Source organism: Taeniopygia guttata, chromosome 3 (assembly GCF_048771995.1).
Source record: "Taeniopygia guttata chromosome 3, bTaeGut7.mat, whole genome shotgun sequence".
Classification (NCBI taxonomy): domain Eukaryota; kingdom Metazoa; phylum Chordata; class Aves; order Passeriformes; family Estrildidae; genus Taeniopygia; species Taeniopygia guttata.
In genome coordinates this window covers 94,143,722-94,166,574 of record NC_133027.1, presented here as the reverse complement: position 1 = coordinate 94,166,574, position 22,853 = coordinate 94,143,722, and the positions used below count along the sequence as shown (strand labels likewise).

The following is a 22,853-nucleotide window of genomic DNA, read 5'->3' as shown; positions in this document are numbered from 1 at the left end:
CATGTGGGATAAAAAGAGATTATTTGAGAGGTAGAGCAAAGGACAGAGACAAGATCATTCATTAGCTGGGTTTATGCCTTGGGGTAGGAACTACTGGGAGAAATACACTACACTGTTATGAGTCCAATGGGAAGAAAAGGTGAAGAGCAAAATATCCCAGAAATTGAAGGGTTTAGAAGCTGGGCACAGGAGAAGGATGGTGAGGCAGGTTGAAAGGTTCATGTTTCACCTTTCTGCACAATTAACACACCTCTCTGGGCACTAATTTTGATCCTCTTGGAGAATGTTTCTATTTTAACATTGATTGGAAGCAATGCTAGAAAAAAATAAAGAAACATGTTGGCTTTGACTCTACACCTGAATTTCATGAATTACTAGCAAAAGATATAGACTGAATGACTGTCAAGCTTCTATACCACAGGACAGGTGTTTCTAAAAGCATCTTTGAAGCCTGACACAGCTGGTTAGAAGAATAGACTTGTCAAAGAGAGACCAGAGACATAAAAATTGCTTGATCCTGAAAGGAAAGATATACAGTAGAAGTCAAAGAAGGGAAGTTTAAAAAGAAGCCTTCACAAGTATCTTGTGAAGTGGCTAAAAGGACTTTCAATGGTTAGTTTATCTCTCCACATAACTAAGGAGACTGACTGAGGTTTCTGCTTCCATTTTTCCCTTGCAGTTTTATTCTGGATGCCTACACACAGGACTACTCAAATTCATGGCACTGTGATTCAACAGAGTCAGAATCTGGTCCCATGAGATCCTAAGAGTGTTTACTTTCCAGGAAACAGTTAAAGAAGGCACATAGGAAATCAGGCTTGAGTCACAATGGCTCTTTGCAACCTCTCATATGAAAGCACTTTCAGTGTCCACAGCCATTATATCAATATATATTAATATAAATTGAACTGAGATTGCCACATTAAAAAAAAAATATTGATTTTCCATCTGAATTTTGTGCTGTAAATATAAGGGCATCTGCTCATCTGGAAAAAATAAATGACAACCCCAAATCCGTAAAAAAAAAAAAAAATGACTGCAGTTTTCTTGATGTTTAAACTCACTGGACTTTTCTGCCACCTGCAAAAATTGTAAGGCATTATTTAAAGGTGAAGCTATTTAAATGCCTGGGGTTGCTAAATTCAGGTTTTCCTCATTTCTCTATCTGATTATTATTCAAATGCACTCTCCTTGTTTGATAAAATCAAGATACCTCTTGGTGTTGTCTGAAAACCATAGCCCAGAAAAATTAAATTATATCAAATATCATGAATTATATGAAAAGGATTGAGCATTAACAGTGTACAAACAGTCAAACTGAGTACAATATCACCATAAAATATATTGGGCAAACCTCAAAACACCAATTGGCATACAAACTACTTGATAGCTAATAAAATACTTGAGTTATTTAAGGCACAGTACATGCAGAAAAACAGTTGCAATATTTTGTACTAAATTATACAACTCAGATAAATACTGGAAATGCACAGTTGTCAAATTTATACCAAAGTTGATGCTATGGGACTGGTTTGAAGTTCGGCCATTCAGTGTGAGGTATTAGGCAGAATAAATTTAGTTCTCAGCTTCCATTTACAGCTTGTAGGAGAAGTTTTCCTGTAAGGGAATAACATCTCTGCCATCAACAATGGGTAACAACCTGATTCCCTGCAATACCCATGGCAGGAGAAAGATTACATCCAATAAAACAGAAGTCACCAAAACTCCCCAGTTCACAGCAATTGATTCATAATCTATTAAATGAGGCAAATGATTTACAAAGATCTCTGCTCAGACAATGAAGGGAGGTCATACCTACAGACTGAAGTGGCATGCAAAGTTTTTCCACATTAGCAAGGATGACATATATTATTTGACAGCTTAGGCATTATTATTGTTTTGAAGCTTCCAGTTATGTCCAAAGACAAGCTATAAAACAGAGGGTAGCAGAGCTGTTCAGACTCACCATTTGTCTTTAACAAATGACCTTCTCATAAGTCTTAAAGTGTCTTGAATATGCAAACTCCATTGTACTAGAACACCTTCAGCCCCACAGGAGAGCAATAAAAATGACCTGAGAAGCCTTCTATTACAATAACTATTCTAGATGAAAGTACCAACCATTTCTGAAGTTTATTAATACACTAGTGTATATTGCCAATAAATTAGTGTATTACTAAAATGTTAAGGTGACACTCCTATGAAACCCTTGGGTTATTCTTTTCTGGCACATATACATGTGGCCAGTTTTCACTGTAAGAATTTCAGGTCTTAATGGTATCTGTTACTGTTCTCTACACTCCAACCTTTGTAAATGCATATATCGTAATTTCACTTCAGGTTTTAAAAATAGCAATTTCTAGCTCTCTGGTCTGCAGAGTAGAATCTGAGAGTATGAACTCTGGGTTACAAAATGAGGAAGTTATAGTTATGGCAACACAACAAGGATTGTGCCCAGTTTTTAATAGCACTTGAAATACTTCTATTATTCATGTTTTTGTTAAATCACCTAAAAAGACAGGGACTTGCTGCAGAAGAGCCAGCAACAAATGTAATGCCTGGACTACTGAGATATAGAGAAGGGCTGATATTTGGTCCTTTTCTTGGAAACAACAGGAGCCATCCTCACTGCTGCCACTGCACGAATCGACACCAAGCCAAAGGATAATTCTGTGTCTATGCCACTGCAGAAAAACAAGGGACATGAATTTTTTTCAGCACTCAAGCATAATTTTAATCTCCAGGCACATCCTGCCCTGCTTTTCATCTGCAGAGCTCTCCTGGTATTAGTAGAAGTATCAGGAGAAGTCAGGAAGAGCTACAGGGTCTGTAGGATTCTTCCCTCCCACTCCCTATCTCCTCATCGCACATGTCTTGGTTTCGCAAAGCTTCAGACCTGAGCAGATGAGGACAGAAATCATTCCAGATGCTGTGGTTCAGTGTAAACATATCAATCATGACAGGCCATTTCTGATGCATCATAACAGCAGCTGTTGAGTACAATAAATTATGCTTAATATTAAATATAGTTTCCACTTACAGAATAAGGAAAAACTGTAAGTTCAAACCAAGAGTCTGGAATTGCAGGAAGCAAAACAACCTAACAAAATGCTGCTAAGACAAGGCAAAAGCACTCTCTAAAGCATACTGTGACCTTTCAGTGAGATGATATCCAGTCAATTACATGGCTGCCATGGAACTCAGACTCTTTCAGTGAGGTTGATGGCACATGACCTTAACAACCAGGAGCCATTTGATACTGAAAAAAAAAAAAAAAAAAAGAGTCCAAAACAACAAATCCAGCCAAAATCAAAACAGCTGGAGGACAACAAAGGGGAGCATCATCCCAGTGCATAACAGGGAAGCAGAAAAAAACATGTAAAAAGATATAAAGCTTACGTCAACAATGCTGACTGATAAAGGAGGAAGAATTTAGAGGAGAAAAAAAATAGCTGGAATAAGGAAAGAGACTAAAAGCCAAAGGCCATGCCAGTGCCAAAGCACAACACAGCTTTGACATGGCTGTAATTTATTCAGAGGGCAGAGCAATGTAAGGGATCAGAGTTTGATCCTTTTTTCTGGACTTGCTGCCTTTTCCTGGATTTATTTCCTCTGTTGCCACGTCACCCATCATATGTTCATCTCACCTATCCTTAGAAGTTATTGGGGAAGTCAAAGCTGTGCCAGCAGGGGCTAAGGGCTGTGCTGAGCTGGATGGGCAAAGGATGTCACAGGCAAGCCCAGAAGCTGCAAGACAACTGGACTGGGTAGGACGCAAGATGTTGTGGGGTGGCTCTGCAGGAGTCAGAGGTACAGGGCTGAAAACCTTGTTATGGTGAGCTCTTACCCTTTCCAAAACACCCTTTGAGAAACACCCGTGCCAGCCACAGTGTCTAAACTGCCAATAAACTGTCTTATGTGCCAGATGTTCAACATTTCACCAGTGTTACAGTTTAGTGGTGTGCTAACAAATGAAGCTACACATCAGCTCAGATGCTTACAGTTTACTTTATCTAGAGAGACCTTTAAAAGCAGCTTATTTTCAAAATCTGTAGGCAAACGCGAGCAGCCGATGATTAGAAATGTGTTTTAGAGTCTGTGGGGCACTCGGTTGAGCCCTCATTTGGGGGCTGGGAACAACAGATAATGCCAGAGGGGGACAAGGAAAACTACGGATGAATTTACTCTGTGTAGCCTGATACTGTGTAAGCAGGTGCAGTGACATGTCTTCATTATTACTTAATCTTTCCATCTCATAGATATGGGGATTGGGACAATGATGGGGATTGGAACTGTGGTGCAGAATACTGAACTGAGATAATCTAATTTACTTTAGTGTCTGCATCGGTATTCAAACTCAGCTGCTCATGAAGCAAAACAAGAAAATACATTTTGTCCCTTTTCTAAGCCATTTTTTGGCTGTTTCAATTATTTAACTAAGCTTCTCAGTGAAAATAAATGCCAAAACAGCTTTGCAAAAACCTGCCTCTCAGAAAAAAAAAAAAAAAAAAAAAACCCAAAACAAAAACTAAAAAACAAACCACTGAGCACAAAAACATGGAAGAAAGGCAGAAAGATGAAAAACTTATTTCATTCCAAGCATGGATTGACTGCATATAAATTAATCATACTACATAGGGAAGGGAAGAGCAAATCTCCCTGAGATATAATAGTGTCATGTACCACAAAACAGATTCAGGGCACACCATGGTGGAACTGAGCATGAGTGACAGCAAAGGTGCAGTGCTGTGGCAAATGCGTTTATTATCTTAAGAAGAAATAAGTCAGCATTTGTTGATAATTACCTCTGAAAAGAAAAGAAAAATAGCTGCAGGACTTAATAGCATCTGCTCTCAGTCAGTCTACGGTGGAGCACTGATGCTTATGATGAGGGAGGGAATGCTCTGTTTCCTGCAGAGTTCAAAGAAATTATGATACAACATGAGAAGAAATGCAAGAAGATGATCCAATAATTAGGAAGTAATAAAATAAGACAAAGATTTTTTTTTAAAAAAAGCCTTCACATGATTTACAGAAAACAAAATCTCTTATTTTATAATGCTAGATTTCTATTTCTTATCATTTAAATCAGAAGATGCTGCCTTATCTTTTAGGAGGTGAACAGAACCTTTGTAGTGGCACTGGAATGAATATCAAAGAAAGGAGTGTCAAGACCAATAAACATTGTCACAAAGACAGAACTGTAGACAAAGCAGGATCTCAGGGCATCTTCGGACCCTAGGACTACTTTGCCCTAAGTTAAGAGGAACCAGGCAAGATTTTACTCACAAACCATTACTCTCACCAACAACAGACAGAAAAGGCAAACAAAACAAAACAAAAAACCAACCAACCAAACAAAAAGCCCAACACACAACAAACAAACCCCTCTACATCAAAATAGAAAAATTTTCATAACTAGTTGCTGCTCCCTACACTTTTTTCTGGGCATGTGGTCATTGGCAATGTACCACTTACACCCTTAGTTTATAAATCATCTCCATGGCAAACAAAGCTGTTCAAGCCCGTTAGCACAAATGCACAGGGGATGCTGTGAGTGTGAGTAAAATATATCCTAAGCATCCCTTCTCCTATTCCTGTTCAGTGACTTTTAGAGGTGGTAGGCTTCCTGGATACAAAATTACTAGACTGCAACCTGAGGGTATCTTTTTTCTACCTACAGGCTTTACATGTTTTACTTTGGAGGAAACTTCATCAATACTTAATGACTTGACATCAAGAGAACTGCTGTTCTATATCTTATGAAGTTTTTTGGTGTAGAGGAAGGTTCCTCCATTAGCTTTTTGAAGCTTACTGGTTGAAAACTGAAGCTTTTGATTAATTTGTAAAGGCAATTCTGCATTTACAGCTGTGCAAGAGAAGGAAAAAACAAAACAAAACAAAACAAAACAAAACAAAACAAAAAAAACCAATGCTTCACTCTGAGCTTGGTGTTCTCAAGAGTGACTTCTGAGTTAAAAGAAATCCCATGAGATAACAGCCTCAGTTAAACACAGCAAACTGCAGTGGTTCTTCTATGTAAAGGTATAGACCTGCGTAAAGGAAACAATGCATGGGTACCAGCCAGCTTGCAGTTTGCATTTACATTTCATCAAAACTCAGAGCTACTTTCCAGCGCAGCAGGCAGTTAGCTTGCCCTAATTACTACCAGGGAGACCCAGATGCTTTTGTCAGCTCTTCAAGCATGGAGAAAGATTACCAGCAGGCAAGCCAGCCATAGGATCAAGGATGGCTCCTAACAGGAGGCTTGTAAAAAAATCTGCTAATACTTGCATTCGCTACCGAACGGAAGAAATCTGAACACCTTATAAATCTGAGATCAAGCCAGACTATTCATATACAGGATTATCCTCCATGCTGAAGACACAAACATGCTCAATTAAAGACAGAGCTATCGCAACAAACACTATTTTGTGTGATTTGTCCCGATACAAAGCAGTGCCTTGAGCAGACACAGCCATTCAGCCTGCCCACCAAAGGGAAAGGACATGACAAAAAGATGTGGGGTCCGGCATCTCCCGCACTTTGGTGTGGGTTCAACCTCTTACTGACTCCAGTGGCAGAGGAGGCTGGGGCCCAAAGGATTGCAGCCCTTTTACCTACACAGACAGTCTGAATGAAGTAAAAGCAATTACTATTTTTCACATTTTGAAATTACATGGAGAGGATCCTCCATTCTCTTGCAAATTGAATTTCACAAGCTTTCAAAGCAATTTGGCTTAAGCTTGAGAAATAGACTCGGCAGCAACTCTTTATCCAGCACTAGTGGGGAAGGCCAGTGCCTCTTATCACTGATTTCAGCAGCTGGTTGAAACCAGCACAAATTCTCTATCACCATACAAAATACAATTACCTTTTTTACCCTCCTCATATGAGAGAAGAAAAAAAAAAACTGTTTGTTTGAAAAACTAGGACTGCAGCCTAGCCTGAAATACTTTCTTCTGTTCAGCTGTAGGATTTTTTTTTTTAAATGAAAAGCCTGATTAATGCAGTTCAGGGCTGTGTGTGTTGTAAATCTGTAACCATTTGCTGACTTCTTCTATATCGTAAAACTCACCTGGGACTCAAGCTTTCCCTTGTCTGTCTCTGTTGATTGCTGAATTTAAACTGGTCACTTGGCAAAATGAGCAGAACAATCCCTTCTCCCTAGCAAAAGCCAAAGAGACACTCTGATGGTAAAGGAGGTGCTAGAAGTTAAATATTAGTGTTATTGCCATTATGTTGTTAGGAGTATGATCCTCTTTTGAGCAAAAAACCAGAAAATTTGGAGGGAGGATCCTCTTGCTGCCACAAAAGCAGCCAAATTGGCATTAGATTTCTCTGTGTAGGCAGCTATGTTGAGTCCCATGTGACTTCAAACAACGTTCAAGTACCGACAATATCTGAGTGAGAAATTTGTTCAGCAAAGTAAACACACTGCCCGGGATGACAGAAGAGTATTCAGGAAAAGAGTCTTAGCCCAGCACAGATCCATTGCTCCTACTTTGTCCTGTATAAATGAACGCTGACTTTGGGCCTAAATCTTTGCTCATTTGCAGACACCATAGCCCACAATATTGGGGTGTACCTGACTAGCTGGTGGTTAAGGGTGAACCTTAGGTTTGCTATCACTTTGTCTATTTTTCATTTGAAAGTCTCATTCCAACAGCTCTTGCATTCTTTTTTTTTTACAACAAGAAATCTAGAATTTTGTAACTCTCATTCTCCTCTCAGCTAGGCTGATGCCTGTAACTGAAGTCAATGGACTTGTACCACAGTCACTGAGGATTTGGCTTCGTATATGAAACAGTTCTCCAACAGGTTTATTTATTTATCAAAACCAAGGATCTGTTACCATTTACTTTCTGTCCATGGCTGGTGCCAGGATAATACACATTTCTGATCCAACTCTCAGAGCATATTCATTTGTAAGTAAAAAAAAAAAAAAAAAAAAAAAGAAAAGAAAAAGAAAAAGAAAATTAAGAATTAGCTATGTGGCTGATTTCAATGGTACTAATAGCTTTTTGACTTTGAGAAACAAATCCTTTCAGAGAAACAAAAATGTAGGTGCTACAACAGTACTAAGAAATTTGTCAGCAGAGCCCAGGGATCCTCTCTAGCTCACTATTTGCAGTTTCCTCTTGGTCAAGAGTGGCTGCAAGTTGTTCCATGCAATACCTGCTGCAACCCTCAGTGCTTTCAATGGATCTTTGCACTCCAGTTCCCAGAGCACAAGTGGAGCCTAGCATTAAACGAGAGCTTTGCTGCCAGTCTGGGCAGAAAAGGACTGACATCATTAGTAGCATCAGCCACATTTATCCCAGCTCTTCGTTGTCAGGGAAACTTGGAGAGAGCCATCAAAGTCAGGGAAACTTGGAGAGAGCCATCAAAGTTTGTACTGGAGAAAGTTATACTAAAATTTATCTTATGCCATAATAGTGACATATCTGAGGTCTGCTTTTGTTTAAGGTTATGTGTATTCATATTTTATTTGCTAGCATGCTGCATCTTAAGATTCACCAAAACTGATATAACTATGGGGTATTCTAAGAAGATTAATTACTCCTATCTAATTTCTCAGTGTCTTCATTGTCCAAACTTCATCTTTACGAAGAAAGGCCTTGCAGCCCTTAAATACCTTCTATTCAGAATTCCACAGATCACTTCTCTCCCACAGGAAGTTAAATACAGGCTCTTGAGACAAATATGACAGCAGATTATGTAGGAAAATAATGTGTCAATTATTCATGTATTTTTAACTGTCAGTAGTGTGGTACAGCAAGTAGAAAAAAAAGGAGGAGAACTGTGACAGAGTAATGAGCCATTTTCTCTAAAGATCACCAGTAAATGTTCTGTTGGCCACAAAGAACCACAATTAAGAGCATGCTGACATTGATAATTAATAAGCTATTTAAAATGTGCAAATCAGAGTACACTTTACATGCCCTATCACCTGTGGGTGAGATTTTGTAGAATGTAATTCACGGGTGCTCTACTTGGATAGAAATAAAACATTTCATTTCAAATTTTCACTGTTACAGAACAGTGGCTCAGATATCAGAATAACACCTCATGGCACATCTTAATTAGTGAGATGAAAGAAAGCAGAACTTCTTCTGTAGGGAATGAATGAGAACTGATTGAGATTTTATCTTTAGCTTAGACCTAGGTTAAGATGGCACCAGAGCAGACATCATTATTTCTAATTTCAAGAAACTATTTGATTCAAGAAAAGACTTGAAAAGCACATGCTTAAATCCCTTCCAATCCCAGCATTTACTTAAGAGCATGATTAAAGAAAACATATACATTTAAATACCATCTTGAACTGGAATCCCTCTGCATACTGAGGCCTCATATGCATTATCTGAAAACTGTGCCTTACTCATCAGCAAGAGATTTTATAAAATTTCCTTTTACACTGCTTAAAAAAATAAAGCAATTTCAATTATTACAGCCAATAGTCAGGAAATGCACTATTACAGTTCTATCTTACTTTTAGTATTTCTAAATAAAATTGTGCTCACACTGTGACTGTCACCCCTGCCACTGCATTTTTCTCTTCTTTGACCAAGGAATGCCAGCAAGGAGTTGTACTCTAAATTCCTGTTTTCTCCAGTGCTCATATGGAGTCTTCTTTTACCCTGTCTGAAACACCTGAATACATTTCCTGTAATATTTATCTATTCTTCTTTCTTTTTTTCCCACTTTGGCACCATCTACCTAGGTCATGTGAGTACAGTTTTTTACTGATGACCTTGCCTTACCAAAAAGAAAACTTGCCATTTGGTTTGGTTTGCTAATCACCTGAACATCATGAGCAAAATTGGCAAGTAATTGTGTGGAAAATGTGTGTTAAACCCCAAATATGAGCTGAAATATGAACACCTATATATTCAGAACACCAGAAATTGGAAAAAAAAAAAAAAAAAGGTACACTGTGCTACAAAACCATTCTAAACCCTTCTTGTTGCATTATCCAGCTCATTTTACTACCAGCACAGGACTCTAGAGGGAAAACAACAATACACCTTCTCTAATGTTCAACACTAAGCTAAAATCAAACCTAGTTGTTTCTTCAACAATGCTGAAACTTCCACCTACTAAGATTCACAATGTTGCTCAGTGTTCGTCATTATTATTTTAATACTGCACTAGAAAGAAAATGGAATTGCCATATGGTGGAATTATCATGTCAGACATCTGTTACCTCCCTCTTATGGAAAAAAAAAAGCACTTCAATCTATTCACAGGCTAAGCAGGCTGATAGCTATTATTAATATATAAAGGTATTTATTCTACAAAGGTGTTAAGTGTAGGATAAAATTTGTTGTGGGATTTTCTTTACAGGCTTACCTGTATAACATTAAAAACATAGATAATGTTCTCTATTTCTGTGTGGACTCAGCACTACAAAAACTATTGCAAAATTTTAAATACTAAAGTCAGTTAAGATTGCAGAGGAGGCACTGCCTCAACAGATTTACAAAGTTTTTCAAAAAGTTGACTGAAAACATTGGGCTGATCTCATCCATTTACAGATTTATGTCTAATTAGATGAATATAATACACACAAAACACTTTTCAAACACTGGTCTTGTATTTTCATTTTGAAACTTTTTTTTTTTTTCCTTTTAATTTGCTTGTACTTAACAATAAGGAATAATAATTTTTAAAGATCACGTAGAAATAGGTTTGAACAGAAGTTTTTCTTTTTTACTCTCAGTATGATGCTGATAAAAATCGAAAAATTGTTTTTGGTCATCAAAAATGATTCTTCCATCAATCATTGGGGAAGGCAATAACCACATCCTGACCCCTTCTCTCCTGCATGTGGTTTTAACCATGACTGTCATTTCATAAGGAAAATGCTACAAGTGCCTTTATGCCTCATTTAACTATAATATTTGGCCATTTTAATCACTTTAGAAAATATTGTTTCTAAGATTATTCCCATGTATAATGATACAAGTGACCACCACCTCCTCCAGGGACAAAAAATGTTACTATCATTGTCAGAGAAATATTTTAAGTGTTCATGCTATCCTAGTTGCATTTGCACATCATCTCACCATAAAAATGTAGAGATGTAGAGGGAAAAAAAAAAAAAGAAAGAAAGAAAAAAATACATATGCAAATACTTAATTTTTAGAAGGCAACACATATCTAGCTACCACTGCCATCCTACACCGTGGGATATGAAGGTATTGATAATGCTTTGGTATGGATTAAATCAGTTAATTACCAAGTCCATCACACCTGCAGAAAATGCATTCAGACTGTCATGTTTAATACCTCTAGGAGCCTGGAATTAAGCAACTAAGTCTTCATATTAATGTAAGGAATTATCAGCTTTTCTGAACGCATTAAGTCTAGATGGATGTCCCTAAAGCATTTACTAAAATTCCCAGACACTTAATTTTAGTGAATTTGTGGGCTCGTGAAACATGGAGACAGGATCTACGCTCATTTTTCCAAAATATGACCCGAAATAGACATAAAGAAGGGGGAATATTTCTCTTTGGAATTTTTTAATGCTAGCACATTTGTGAAAATCACAAGAGAATCTGGATAGGAAGAGGAAAGCAAATGATTTGTTAGTTAGTGGAGTCAGCTATGGCTACATGGACATCAAAACCTCACTAGTGCTGTTCCCAGCATCTTCACAGCATCACTCAGCACAGATAATGATGTCCTGCTTTAAAAACCTGAAAATAATATGCTATTGTCATATGACATATGTCTAGGGCCATTTTTTCGGACTTCATCCTTTTTTTCTAATTCATGAACTTGTCAGAATCTTCTCTGTATTTATAGTGCTATGTGGGGAAGCTGAGAAAAGCCTGAAAGCTGATAGCCATTTCAAAAGTCCTGTCGACCTCTTCAGTCTTTCTTCTTGACAGAATCCACCCACAAAGTCCCAAACATTTAGAATGTGGCTGGATTTAAAGACCAAGCAAGATAGAACAGAACATTGCACCTTCAAGTGTTTTGTTTCCCTTGCAAGCCTCTTTCCTCCAGGATATGAGGCAATGTCAGCACCATGGAATCACTTGGGCTTCCTCCCCCATGGTTTCTGCTCTTTCCAGAACTACTTCTACCTGCTACCTGTTCTCCCAAAATCTGTGGGATAAACAGATTTCTATATCTAAAAACACCACTGTGTTTTTAGATATAGACACAGTCTGAAGTGATGATGCATCTGAACACATCAAAGCCAGGAATGGATTTGGTCCTCAGCACATCATCATCTCACAGTGGAGAAATGCTTGGTTATTTATTAATGGAGAGGAATATATCATCAGATCTTCTGGAGTGAACTTTAAGAAAATGGTTCTTATTTCTCACCCCATGCTCCTATGCACTTCTAGAAGAGAGTGGTATAGTTGGATCCAAGGAAAAATTTCAGTTCCTCTCTTCCCTAATGAAGATGCCACTGCCCATAATTTATGTTCCCTCTTTGGAGAAACTGGCAAGTCTCATAGCTTTCTTCCTTGAATTCCTTTGGAGACTTTATTGCTCCCCTTCGCAGTAAAAAAATTTCAATCTAATAATTTCATCTGGCTTTTAAAAATTTGTATGTCTCTGTGTGTATAAATATATGTGTGTGCTTGTGAAACCATACTGCAAAAAAGAGACATTTAGACATTTCAACAGAGGTTCATTAAGTGAAAAGAAAACTATGCAAAGAAGTAAACACTGCATGCAAAATTATTCGTAACAGAATTGCAGATGTTCTAGGCAAAGAGAATCAAGACATAACACTTAGGAAGTATCTAACTCTGAAGGAATGCCAGCATATAAACAAAAGATAAGTTTCAGCTGTTCGAATCAACTGTTGATTACTAAATGAAAAGAAATACTTAAAGACAAGTTTAGTTAACAGATTAAATTAAATAAATCAATAAATCACAAAGTACTTATTGAGTTATTCAAGACAGACATAGGATGTTGATACCACCCACACGGGTAAAAAAGGGTTTTGAAGAAACCTTCTATATTACTTTATTAACTGAAAGTCCCAAGAAATGTTTGATTAAAGAAAATGATCTGCAGCCTGTGAAGCAGGTGTGCCTGTGAATGAACATTTGGTCTTAATAACTGTAAGTGAGCAGAAAGGTTTCTCACATTGCTGTCACCGTTGTGTTTAGAAGAATTTTTCAGTATTTAATATAGCTGTATCACCTACATTTTGAAGAGCTATGATACATGCTTGATGTTCAACAAAACATCACACAACACACTGTTGTAATCAGGTCCTTGCCAGCCACACATAAAAGCAGGCTGCACACTGCAGCTTGCAGCAATTAGCCTGATTAATTAGATACAGAAAGAAAATTCATCTCCCAGCGCTCCATGTGCTGTGGAAACACTTGGAATCCATTGGCTGGCTGCAGCAGCAGGACTGACACTGCTGCACTGCACTGGGGGGGCTGCAAGTGTGACAGCACTTTGAAGCTTTATCAGGGCAGGGGGCCTGCTCTGGGCTCTCACCACTGAGAGAAGAAGGTCCCACCCTCAGTCAATTTGCTTTTATTTCCCTCAGCTCTCAGGAATCACACACAAAAGAAATAGAATGTATTATTTCATGGTTTCTGAAAGGAAATTGTGTGAGCCGAGCTTGTAAAACACACAGTACTTCAATCATAAAAATGCACCAAAAGAAGTGGTTAACAAGATCTTCAGGCTTAGCACGGCTCCAGAAAATGATAAGGGGACTGAACGACTATTGCTTTCTTTTCACGGGAGAACAGAAGCTCTGAGACACAATACAAGGATTTCTATCCTTCAAGGCTGCTGAGAATCAGTGACTGTAACACACACAGCCTTTTTCAGCCACCCCAAATAGAGAAAAATGCATTACAGCCATGTGATGGTACACTTAAGGGTCATCAGCTCAGCACCAACCTTTTGTTCCACCTGGGTGAAACAATCCCATTTCTATGTAATCCTAATGTTTATTTAGTGTGCTGGCAGGCTCTGAGAAGGAACGGTGGAAGGCACAGAGTGTGAGAGAGAACCAAACATTTCCTCATGTGAGAGTCCTTCCTAAGAGAAGAGGTTGACACAAAGAGCTGTAACTGTGAGGGAAATATTTCACCAGCAATAAATCACTGCCTAAATTTGTTGTTTGGTCAGCAACAGTTTGATGCTCTCCCATGTTATGCAAAGGGATGGTTTAGAAATACTACTGTCCCAACGTGACATGAGCAAATTATTAGGAATAAAGAAAGGCAGCATGCTATGAAAAAAACATTGGTACCAAGATGATTGCTCTACTAAATTTCACCACATTTAAAAATGATAATGTGTCAGAATTTGAGGCTGAATAAAACCAATCTGGGTTAAAAAAACATAATAAAGCAAATTATTATAAATTAACTTGGTCATTTAAACATGAAAGAATAACAAAATTAAAGCAGCAAGTGGCCTGAGATCCTTTTCTCTCAAACTGAACTTAAAAAGAAATTTTATTTGCAACTAATTAACCAGCAATTTATGCAAGCATCTTGTCATTCTTTGGATTATTAACGCTGCTGTAATTTAATTTACAAGCAGATTTTTTTCCCTGTGTGTACACACCATAGGGGGCAGTTTCAAAGCAGTGATCAAGGTTTTAGATATATCTCCCTGGCTGAACAGAAATTCCATGGTTTGGCTTCCTGTTGGAGACGCTGGAAACCCATCCCATCTGGATGGTGCCTCAGGAAGTTAATCCACAGCAGAGCCAAAGACAATCCAGAAGTCTTTTCTGGACTGTGCAGTAGGAATGAAGCAGCATTGCTGACCATGTTCAGCTGTTTCTGTGCCTGTAGTTTTCCATGCAACTGGTTAGGATTTGACTTTGGTGCTCCACTGTGCTTCAAAAAGTGTCTATGAGCCACTTTGCTCCAACAAATGCCAACAATAACAACTAACAGCAAATCTTATCCTCTGAGCTTTGGCACAATTAAGGATATTAAAGTGTCATAGGATAAGATTTTCAAAAGCATTGATGGGATATAGAAACATTAATGACTCTGAGAAACTTCTGAGAAACTCATCCTAAGCACACACATGCACTCTGTTCTTCTTTATCATCTTTGTTTTTTAAACACAAAGCAGGGGAAGACCTGGCTCTGCAATATGCAACAGGAGACCAGGATGGGTGCCAGAACTGACACAATTTAGCTTTTCTGGGAGCTTAATGTCCTTGAAATCTTTATGCTGAACCAGATTTGACCAAATTGGTCAAGGAATGCAGTATTTATTGACAGGGCAAGACAGACAACCATGAGATCATATAAATCATACTTGAAGAGAACAAAGCAATGAGCCAGTTCGAGAGGCAATTGTACTGAATTTTCTAAAGGCACCCTATTTACACAACTTCAGAACTCGTGCTGAAAAGCCAATATTCAATATGCAAATATTTTGCAGTAGAATGGGAAAATCTAATGTGATCAGGTAGCAAATATTAAAACAATGATAGAGAAGTTTAATGTTCAGTTTCTTCTTTTTAATTCTTTTAGACACATTGAGTGTCAGTGATGTTGACAATTACATTTTAAAACAGTTAATGAAATGATCAAAAATCACTAGAAGAATCTTAAAATTCTTAATATGATATTTTAAACAAAAAAAAAAAAAAAAAAAAAAAGAAAAATGCAAGGGTTCCATGCACCTAGTTAAATTTCTGTCTACTTGCAATTGATACCTTCACAACTACCATTTTGCACAGAGATCCTACTGCAAATGAGATTGGTCCTGAACACTCAAATTTCCCAGGATCTGTCAGGTAAGGGACACGTATGGGTCTGAATACTGGGATACTGGAAGCTGTGGGATTCACTTTACACTAGTGAGCATCTGTTGAGTCAAATCTTGTGATTTATCAGAGCCCTGGGGAAGAATTTTGCCTACTGAGGCTGATGAACTTTGGACAAGCTGGTGTGACCATCCAGGGAACGAAGTGGAAGCAGATACATGAAAAGAACATGCTTGTGCATAGAAACACGACTTTGCAAACCATACAGTACATCATTTTAAACCAAAATGGGTGGGGAAAAAACTCATTCTCCTATTAATGCTATCTTCATTCATTTAATGATCAGTGTATCTCCATAAAACATGCTCCCATTTGCTGTCCTGTGTAGAGGTCATGTGCTCAACTACCATTCTTAAAATGGATAACTCCCCTGTGTTCTCCAGTGATTGTTTTTATTTGGCAGGTGAAGTCTCTGAGCCAAGCCTGTCATTGTCCTTTGCTACAATGAATGCTGTTTAAATCTGCTGCTTCAATATATGTAAAGAAACATACCCTTCACCTGATGTATGCCCTCCAAGGCAACTGACCAAATTTCAGTTCATTGATTTAGTTCTGCCTGACCAAATATCAGTACCTATTGTTCCCAAACATGTAACATCTCACAGTATATAGCAATTGCTGGCTAAGTTGCTTAGTGTTATTGATAAGGACCCATCCTGATGAGAAAAAGGAGGACTGCCAGAATACGTTATGGAAAATTTTAAAAAGGCTATTTTGCACACAACTTTCAGAAATGGTTTCCAGTGCATGAGAGTAGAAGCTGGTCTGTGGATAGGCTGTCATAATCAAATCCTTAGAAAGGGATGAGAAATGAGCACGTTATTCTTGATTTACTATCACTTCATTTGTGATTTCCAGTTAATACAGATTCACAAAGCCATGCCAAAGAGATACTAAAGGCCTGATTGGGCTTTCCTAATTCAAGCAAAACCCATTCTCTAAGTCCTTTTGAAGCCTTTCAGGCTTCTGACAACTCTTGCAATTTTTATTGCAAGCCTTGCAGCGCTCAGTGTTTAACTTAACATTTCAGCTCCTGGAGTTCTACAACATGAGAATCTTTCAGTTTTAAAAGATGTTTTAAAAGGTGATTTTTATCACCTACATGACTGAATAGAAAAACTTGCAAATTACACTTTTTTAAAGCGTTAAAAATAAAAGGCAAAAAGAAGGAATGACTTTATCATTTTGCTGAATAACTTCATAAAAATTTATATTTTTAGATTAAATGAATGATTTCTGAGTCCAAGTACATACTTAAGGCTCCCTAAAAGTTAGCAACACATATTTTCATTTAACATAAGTCCTGTTCTTGGAAAAATTAAGCTGGGGGATTTCTTTCCATGCTCATAAAGGTATGCAAAATGTTGAGCCTCCTCCCATGCAGTGTTGGGGGAGCAAAGGACCTATCCTTCAATCCTCAGGTCATCTGCCAATGGCTAGGGCTTTCCCCAGGTGTTAATGGCAAAGTGTAAAGCAGAGGAAAGTCTCACTGACCACCCAGCCGGTGCCAATTCTGCACCAATTGCTTGACCAGGCAGCCCAGCTGCCTGATGCAGAATCTGCTGCAGCTCTGTGGTGATCCTACAGCTGTCTGAAAAGCCTGGATAAAAAAACACAGGGCAGTAAAGTGCCTCTCCCACAACTGCTGCAAATCTGCACACTTGTCAACACTGAAACAACACAATGCTGGCTTCATTTCCCTTTTTCTCCCACCTCATGGTTTCCTCTTTTTTACCTCTTCCTTACCTGATACCTTTTGTTTATTCTATAAGATACTGGAGGCAGGGACTCTCACTTCCTCTGTGTCTATCTACCCAGTGCCTTGCATGGGGGCTGACAGCTTGAATGTCATTATAATCAAAGGGGGAGTAGGAGGAGGATTTAAGACACTAAGGAAAATCAGGCATTCACCTACTATTGACATTCAATAAGCATTGAGTACCTTTCTCCCCTTTGTAAAATTTACATTTCCTAGTGCAATAATTAAGATGTCTGTCATCACCAAAACATCCATTGTTAAAATATTTCCAAGCTGGGAAAACCTTCATTTAGAGTCTTCAGCAAAAAGCATTCCTTTCTCAGAAGCACTAAGACCTCCTTCATCTAAAATCATGCATAACAGTATTCAACATACTTTCTGGAAGTCCCATGTGGATCTTGCATCAAATATTGCTTTTGTTAATATCTGTGAGGGAGCAGAGACTCCATCAATTAAACATTGTAGGTTTTTTAAAAGAACCTTTCCTATAAATAGAGATTTAAATGATCTTCTTTAAGTATTGCAATCTTTAATTGAATTCAATACCTTTGCAAATGGAGCAAACAATCTCTGACTGATTAGATCATTTGCCTCTATTCTATTTCAGCCATGCACTGGTTTGCAGTAATGTAAGGTTTTTTCATTAGCAATTGCTGTTCAGCTGCATATTTTCCTGAGTAACCTAATTAGTGCTGGAGAGGTAACTTTTCTTCTTGTGCATTACTGTATGTCGGCATAGGTGACACCACTGCAGAGGTTCTATATAAGTAAAAATAAGAAATAAAATTATAAAGGACAAAAATGAAAGAGAATGAAGAAATCAAAGGTAGGTTTTCTTTTTCATGAGATGGTGAGTGCCTTCATCTCCAGTGACATCAAGGTGGAAAGTGTTTACTCAGCACCCTGCAGGACAGACCCATGGGAGCCCTATTGGTCACAAGCTCAGAAATTATTACATGCAGGTAGAATAAGAACCAGATATGAAGAGAAGAAATGATGTCCCTAAGGTGATTCAGTAGCTTTCAGGTCTTTGTTGCATGAGCAGTATATCATCCTACAGACAAATTTCAGCTCTGGCTTTGGGATGTAATCAATCTCCCAAAATCAAATCATGGGCTTGATGGCAAACTGTTCTCCAGTGCAGTCCCTGACTAATTAAGTGCATGAAGTGACACGCAGGTCATTCTACCAGGCAGGACATTCAGATATAGATGAAGTCAAGAAAGGCTCATTTATAAACTCAGGATGCTCCAGGTGCTGCAGTGATATTAGCATGGAATGCTTTCCTCACAGATATTGCTTTCAGGCTCCTAAATCAGGAGTTTCCCATCAGATGCATGAAGTCCTTTCTCCAGCCAGGCTAACAGGTGAGAGAGGCTGATCAAAACCTTCACCCTTAGGACTTGGTTTGCAGCCATGCTTTGTACCTCTGGGAGGTCCTGGGGCCTGCTGGAAGCTCCTCATGGTGGGGTATGAGAGAGCTCATGGTATTTTGGCATAGCCACTTCAGCCAAAAAGGGATGAGGAAATGGCACAACTGCCTTGAGGCCACTCAGGCCCCAGTGGAAGTGAGCTCCTCTAAAAAATTGAGTAGATGTTCTCACAGAGTCAATGAAGGCCATATCTTATTTCAGGCACCACAGCCTAGAAACAGAAAAGCTTTAGAAAATCATTTTGCCCTAATTGTTTTGTTTTCCCTCTTCAGAAGAATTTACACCTCACCACAGTTGTGAGGTTAAGAAAATTTTCTTCCAAAAATATCCCACTGGAAAACCTCAAAAATAAAAGTCTTAGTGGCTAAACATGCAAATAGTGTGCAAATTATGCTGGGGAATACTCCCAGAAACTGAGGCCAGCTGGCAAAGCAATTATACCAGTAAATTCCTGCTGCCTACAGATCATGCAAGGTGACAACTGAGAATGGTCCCTGTGACATTTTTCCTCCAAAACTCTGCCTTGGAGTAACGTGAAAGAGTGGCAGGGGCCAACAGTATACTGGGAACTGGAACAGCTTAGCTATGTTTAATTTTAATTTAGTAACATTAATTTAGCTCAAATTATTTCACACCATGAGTTCTACATTTTAGAGACACATCTTCCCTTTGGTAAATTTGGTGAAGTCTCAGATTTTGTTGCTGCAAATACTGAGGTCAGACTAGTTGGATAATAGAGTGCAAGATACTATTTAAAACAGAATTAAGAACAAAGAAAATGTATTGCTATTTATGAAAACTCTGTAACTCTTTACAATAATTATTTGAAACATACTGCAACTTGCAAGTCAAAATGCTTTTTTTGAAAGGCTCATTTTTATCTTAAATGTACTGCTTCAATTTTGTTAAATACCAATTTTTATGTTTACTTTACCATAGTTTTTGTTCCATAGCACAAAGCATGCAAAGATACTACAGACAGAAAAGTTGAAGTGTCAAATTTGATGCTCCAATTCGCTCTGTGACTTGAGGTTTTACACAGAAAACAGGCAACCTGACCTCAGCCTCTGTCTAACCTGCATGTGCTTCATTCTTGAGCAAATGAACCTTATTCAGCACACCCTGTCTCTCCCTCATGATGCTTTCTGTGTTTCTTGTCCTACTTCTGGATCTCAGGAGTGTAGCTGTCTGTCATGGCTTGGTGGCACAGTGGGCACACAAGCATGTGAACCAAAAGGACATAAGAAAAGCTTTTAGCAGTGTACCTTTTTTTTTCTTGGTTTGGTTGAGGGTTTTTTATTTGTTTTGTCTGGTGGTTTTTTTGGGGTTTTTTTTGTTTGTTTGGGTTTGGGTTTTTTGTTGTTGTTTTTTTGTGGTTTTTTGTTTGTTTGTTTTTTAATTTGGTTTGGTTTTTTAAAAGAATGAATAAATATAAAAGAAGTTTTTGGTTTTTAAAGCACAATGTCTGACTGCTGTTACTCAAGGATATACACAAGATGAAGGTTAATTCACTCACCTTCTTTTCTCCCCTCCTTTCCCAATATTTAAATTCCCCCACATATTATACAGAGATCCTGACAAAACCTGAAAGCAACTAAATATATCACCAAATTCATGAGATGCAAATAACCTCAACAAACAGTAAACAACAGCCCATGCCTTGAAGCCTGAGTCTCCCATGGTGCAGAGTGCTCTTAATTCCCTCTACTGCCATTGCCTCTTATGAGAAATGCTGCCAGAGGAGATGATCAGTCGTGGGACTAGAGAAAGTGCTAATTCCCTCTTTGCCAGCCTCTTGCAACTTTTTGTCTTCACACCTCCTTCCTGTTCTCTCTTAAAACTGGGTCTCTTTTCTCTATCTCATGGATAAAGTCACCACTTCATTTCATTATCTCTAATTCCAGACATCCCGCATTCCTACACTGAAAGTAATCGATGTAAGCCATCAAAGGAAAAAATGGTACTTAAAAATATACACCACTATGAAGATGGATGACAGAGCAATGTAACTCAGCACCAGAACAATCTGAACTGGTAGGTTTGCCTAATTTAGAAGAAAAGCAAAGCCCTTACTTTCCCTCAAAATGCTGGTGAACATCACATCTGTGAGATGCGTACAGTACAGAACTTTCAACAGGAACTCATGCATTTCTTTAACGGCAACAGTTTCATCTGCAGGAGGAATGTGACAAAGGAAGCCCCGTTCAGGGGTGGGAAGATATTTGCAAAAGGCGAGGAAGCCGACTAACCTGACCAATGGGTTCTTTGGTCGGAGCCTTTCCTCTCCTGGCGGTGCTGGTGGCCAAGGTGGTGGTTGTTTCCATGACTGACGTGGACATCTCCGACTGCATTGCGGTGGCTGTGGACTCGGTTGTCATAGAGGAAGGCACTTCACCAACAAGTCTCACATTTCCTTCTATCATGATGTTGGCATCATTTTCTGCTGCCATATTCAGAACTTTCAAGCCATTGTAGTAAAGACCAGAGAGCTGGCCTTGGAAAGGGTGGCCACGTTCCTTGCCTCCAATTTTTATGGTTGCTTGGCTATTGAAGATTGTGAGCTGACGGCCTGTGAAGATAATATTATATACATGCAAAAATGTTGACTGTGAACGCTGTACTCTACACGAGTGATAACAGATTGTCATGGGGTGAAAAATGAGAGCAATAAACTATAAGAAAAGGATTTGACTCATAATTCATTGCTTTTTAATGAGGTGTCCATGAAATGTATAAATTTTGAGAGCGTTTGCATTTTTCTTAATTTACAAGGTTTTGAGATTTATATGTTTTTTGCTAAAAGGCCAATCAAATATATTTGCAAATGTGTTTGGTACTACAAGATATACCCCTGTCCCTTTTACCTGAAAGCAGTGTTAACCTTTTGGTGTGTCTCAAGAATGCCAGGTTTTCTAATTCCTTAAGATAACTTTTTCTTCAAGTCTGCCAACATTTAAAAGTTGGGTTTTTTTTCTGCACAATGCAGCATAGAGCCTATAGCTTTATGTAGAAATGAGTTTATGTATGTATAGACATAAATAATTATGTATATACACACAAAGTCACTAGGTCAAGTGAGTTTTAAAGAATTTATGCAGTAATTTGTTGCATCTCTATGTAAGTGAATATTTACATTTTTAATTAAATATTTTCTTTTTGTAGTTAAATGTTTTATTTCCCTTCAACATACACACTGAAAAGAAACACATGGTTCGCACTAAGTATCTCAGAGGCAGATTCAAAAATAGATGTCTGATTGGCTTTCAGCAAGGCTTTCAATTAAAATAAAAGATTTTAGATGTAAAAGCGGCTTCAGAAATGATGCACATACCGATGGAGAAATCATGGCACATTTCCATTAAACAGAGAAATCCTCAGCAACAGTACCACTCTTAGTAAATAGAATAGTCACTTTAGTGACTATTTGGTTTCTGCTCACAAAAAGCATGCACACAACTTTAAGTTTTGTTTTAATTAGTGTTTGTTCCAAAATCCCCTTAGAAGGTTTGCAAACGTTAAAGGGACTTCATTTTGATTGGCAATTCATATTGCCCACTATTTAAGAAACCTACAGTTTAAACAAATTTTTTTTCAGGACCATAATGAAGATATCATAACTACAGATATTTTTAGTTAATAATTTAGATGCTGGAACATGTAATATAATCTATGAATGATTTATAATTTTTGGTTAATGTTTGCTATGAGTACCTTCATAGATTGAGTTAGTGGATTATATTTAACAGTCCCTTTAACCTTAAGTTAACAGGGTAAGATTATTAAACAGCTGGTACTTCTAGAAATGTATAGAAATTATTATACAAGGTATGCAAATATTACTCTATATTTTACT

General features: G+C 38.0%; 1 protein-coding gene across 38 annotated transcripts in view; it reads right to left on the bottom strand.

The window, feature by feature from the left end:
* The window catches only part of NRXN1 (neurexin 1), a 668,143-nt gene that overhangs the window by 72,715 nt on the left and 572,575 nt on the right, over nt 1-22,853 (bottom strand). For all 38 annotated transcript variants that reach the window (XM_030269639.4, XM_030269642.4, XM_030269660.4 and 35 more), the window contains one exon: nt 21,250-21,569. In XM_030269639.4, coding sequence (XP_030125499.1) covers nt 21,250-21,569 — 320 coding nt within the window. The remainder of the gene's footprint in view (nt 1-21,249; nt 21,570-22,853) is intronic.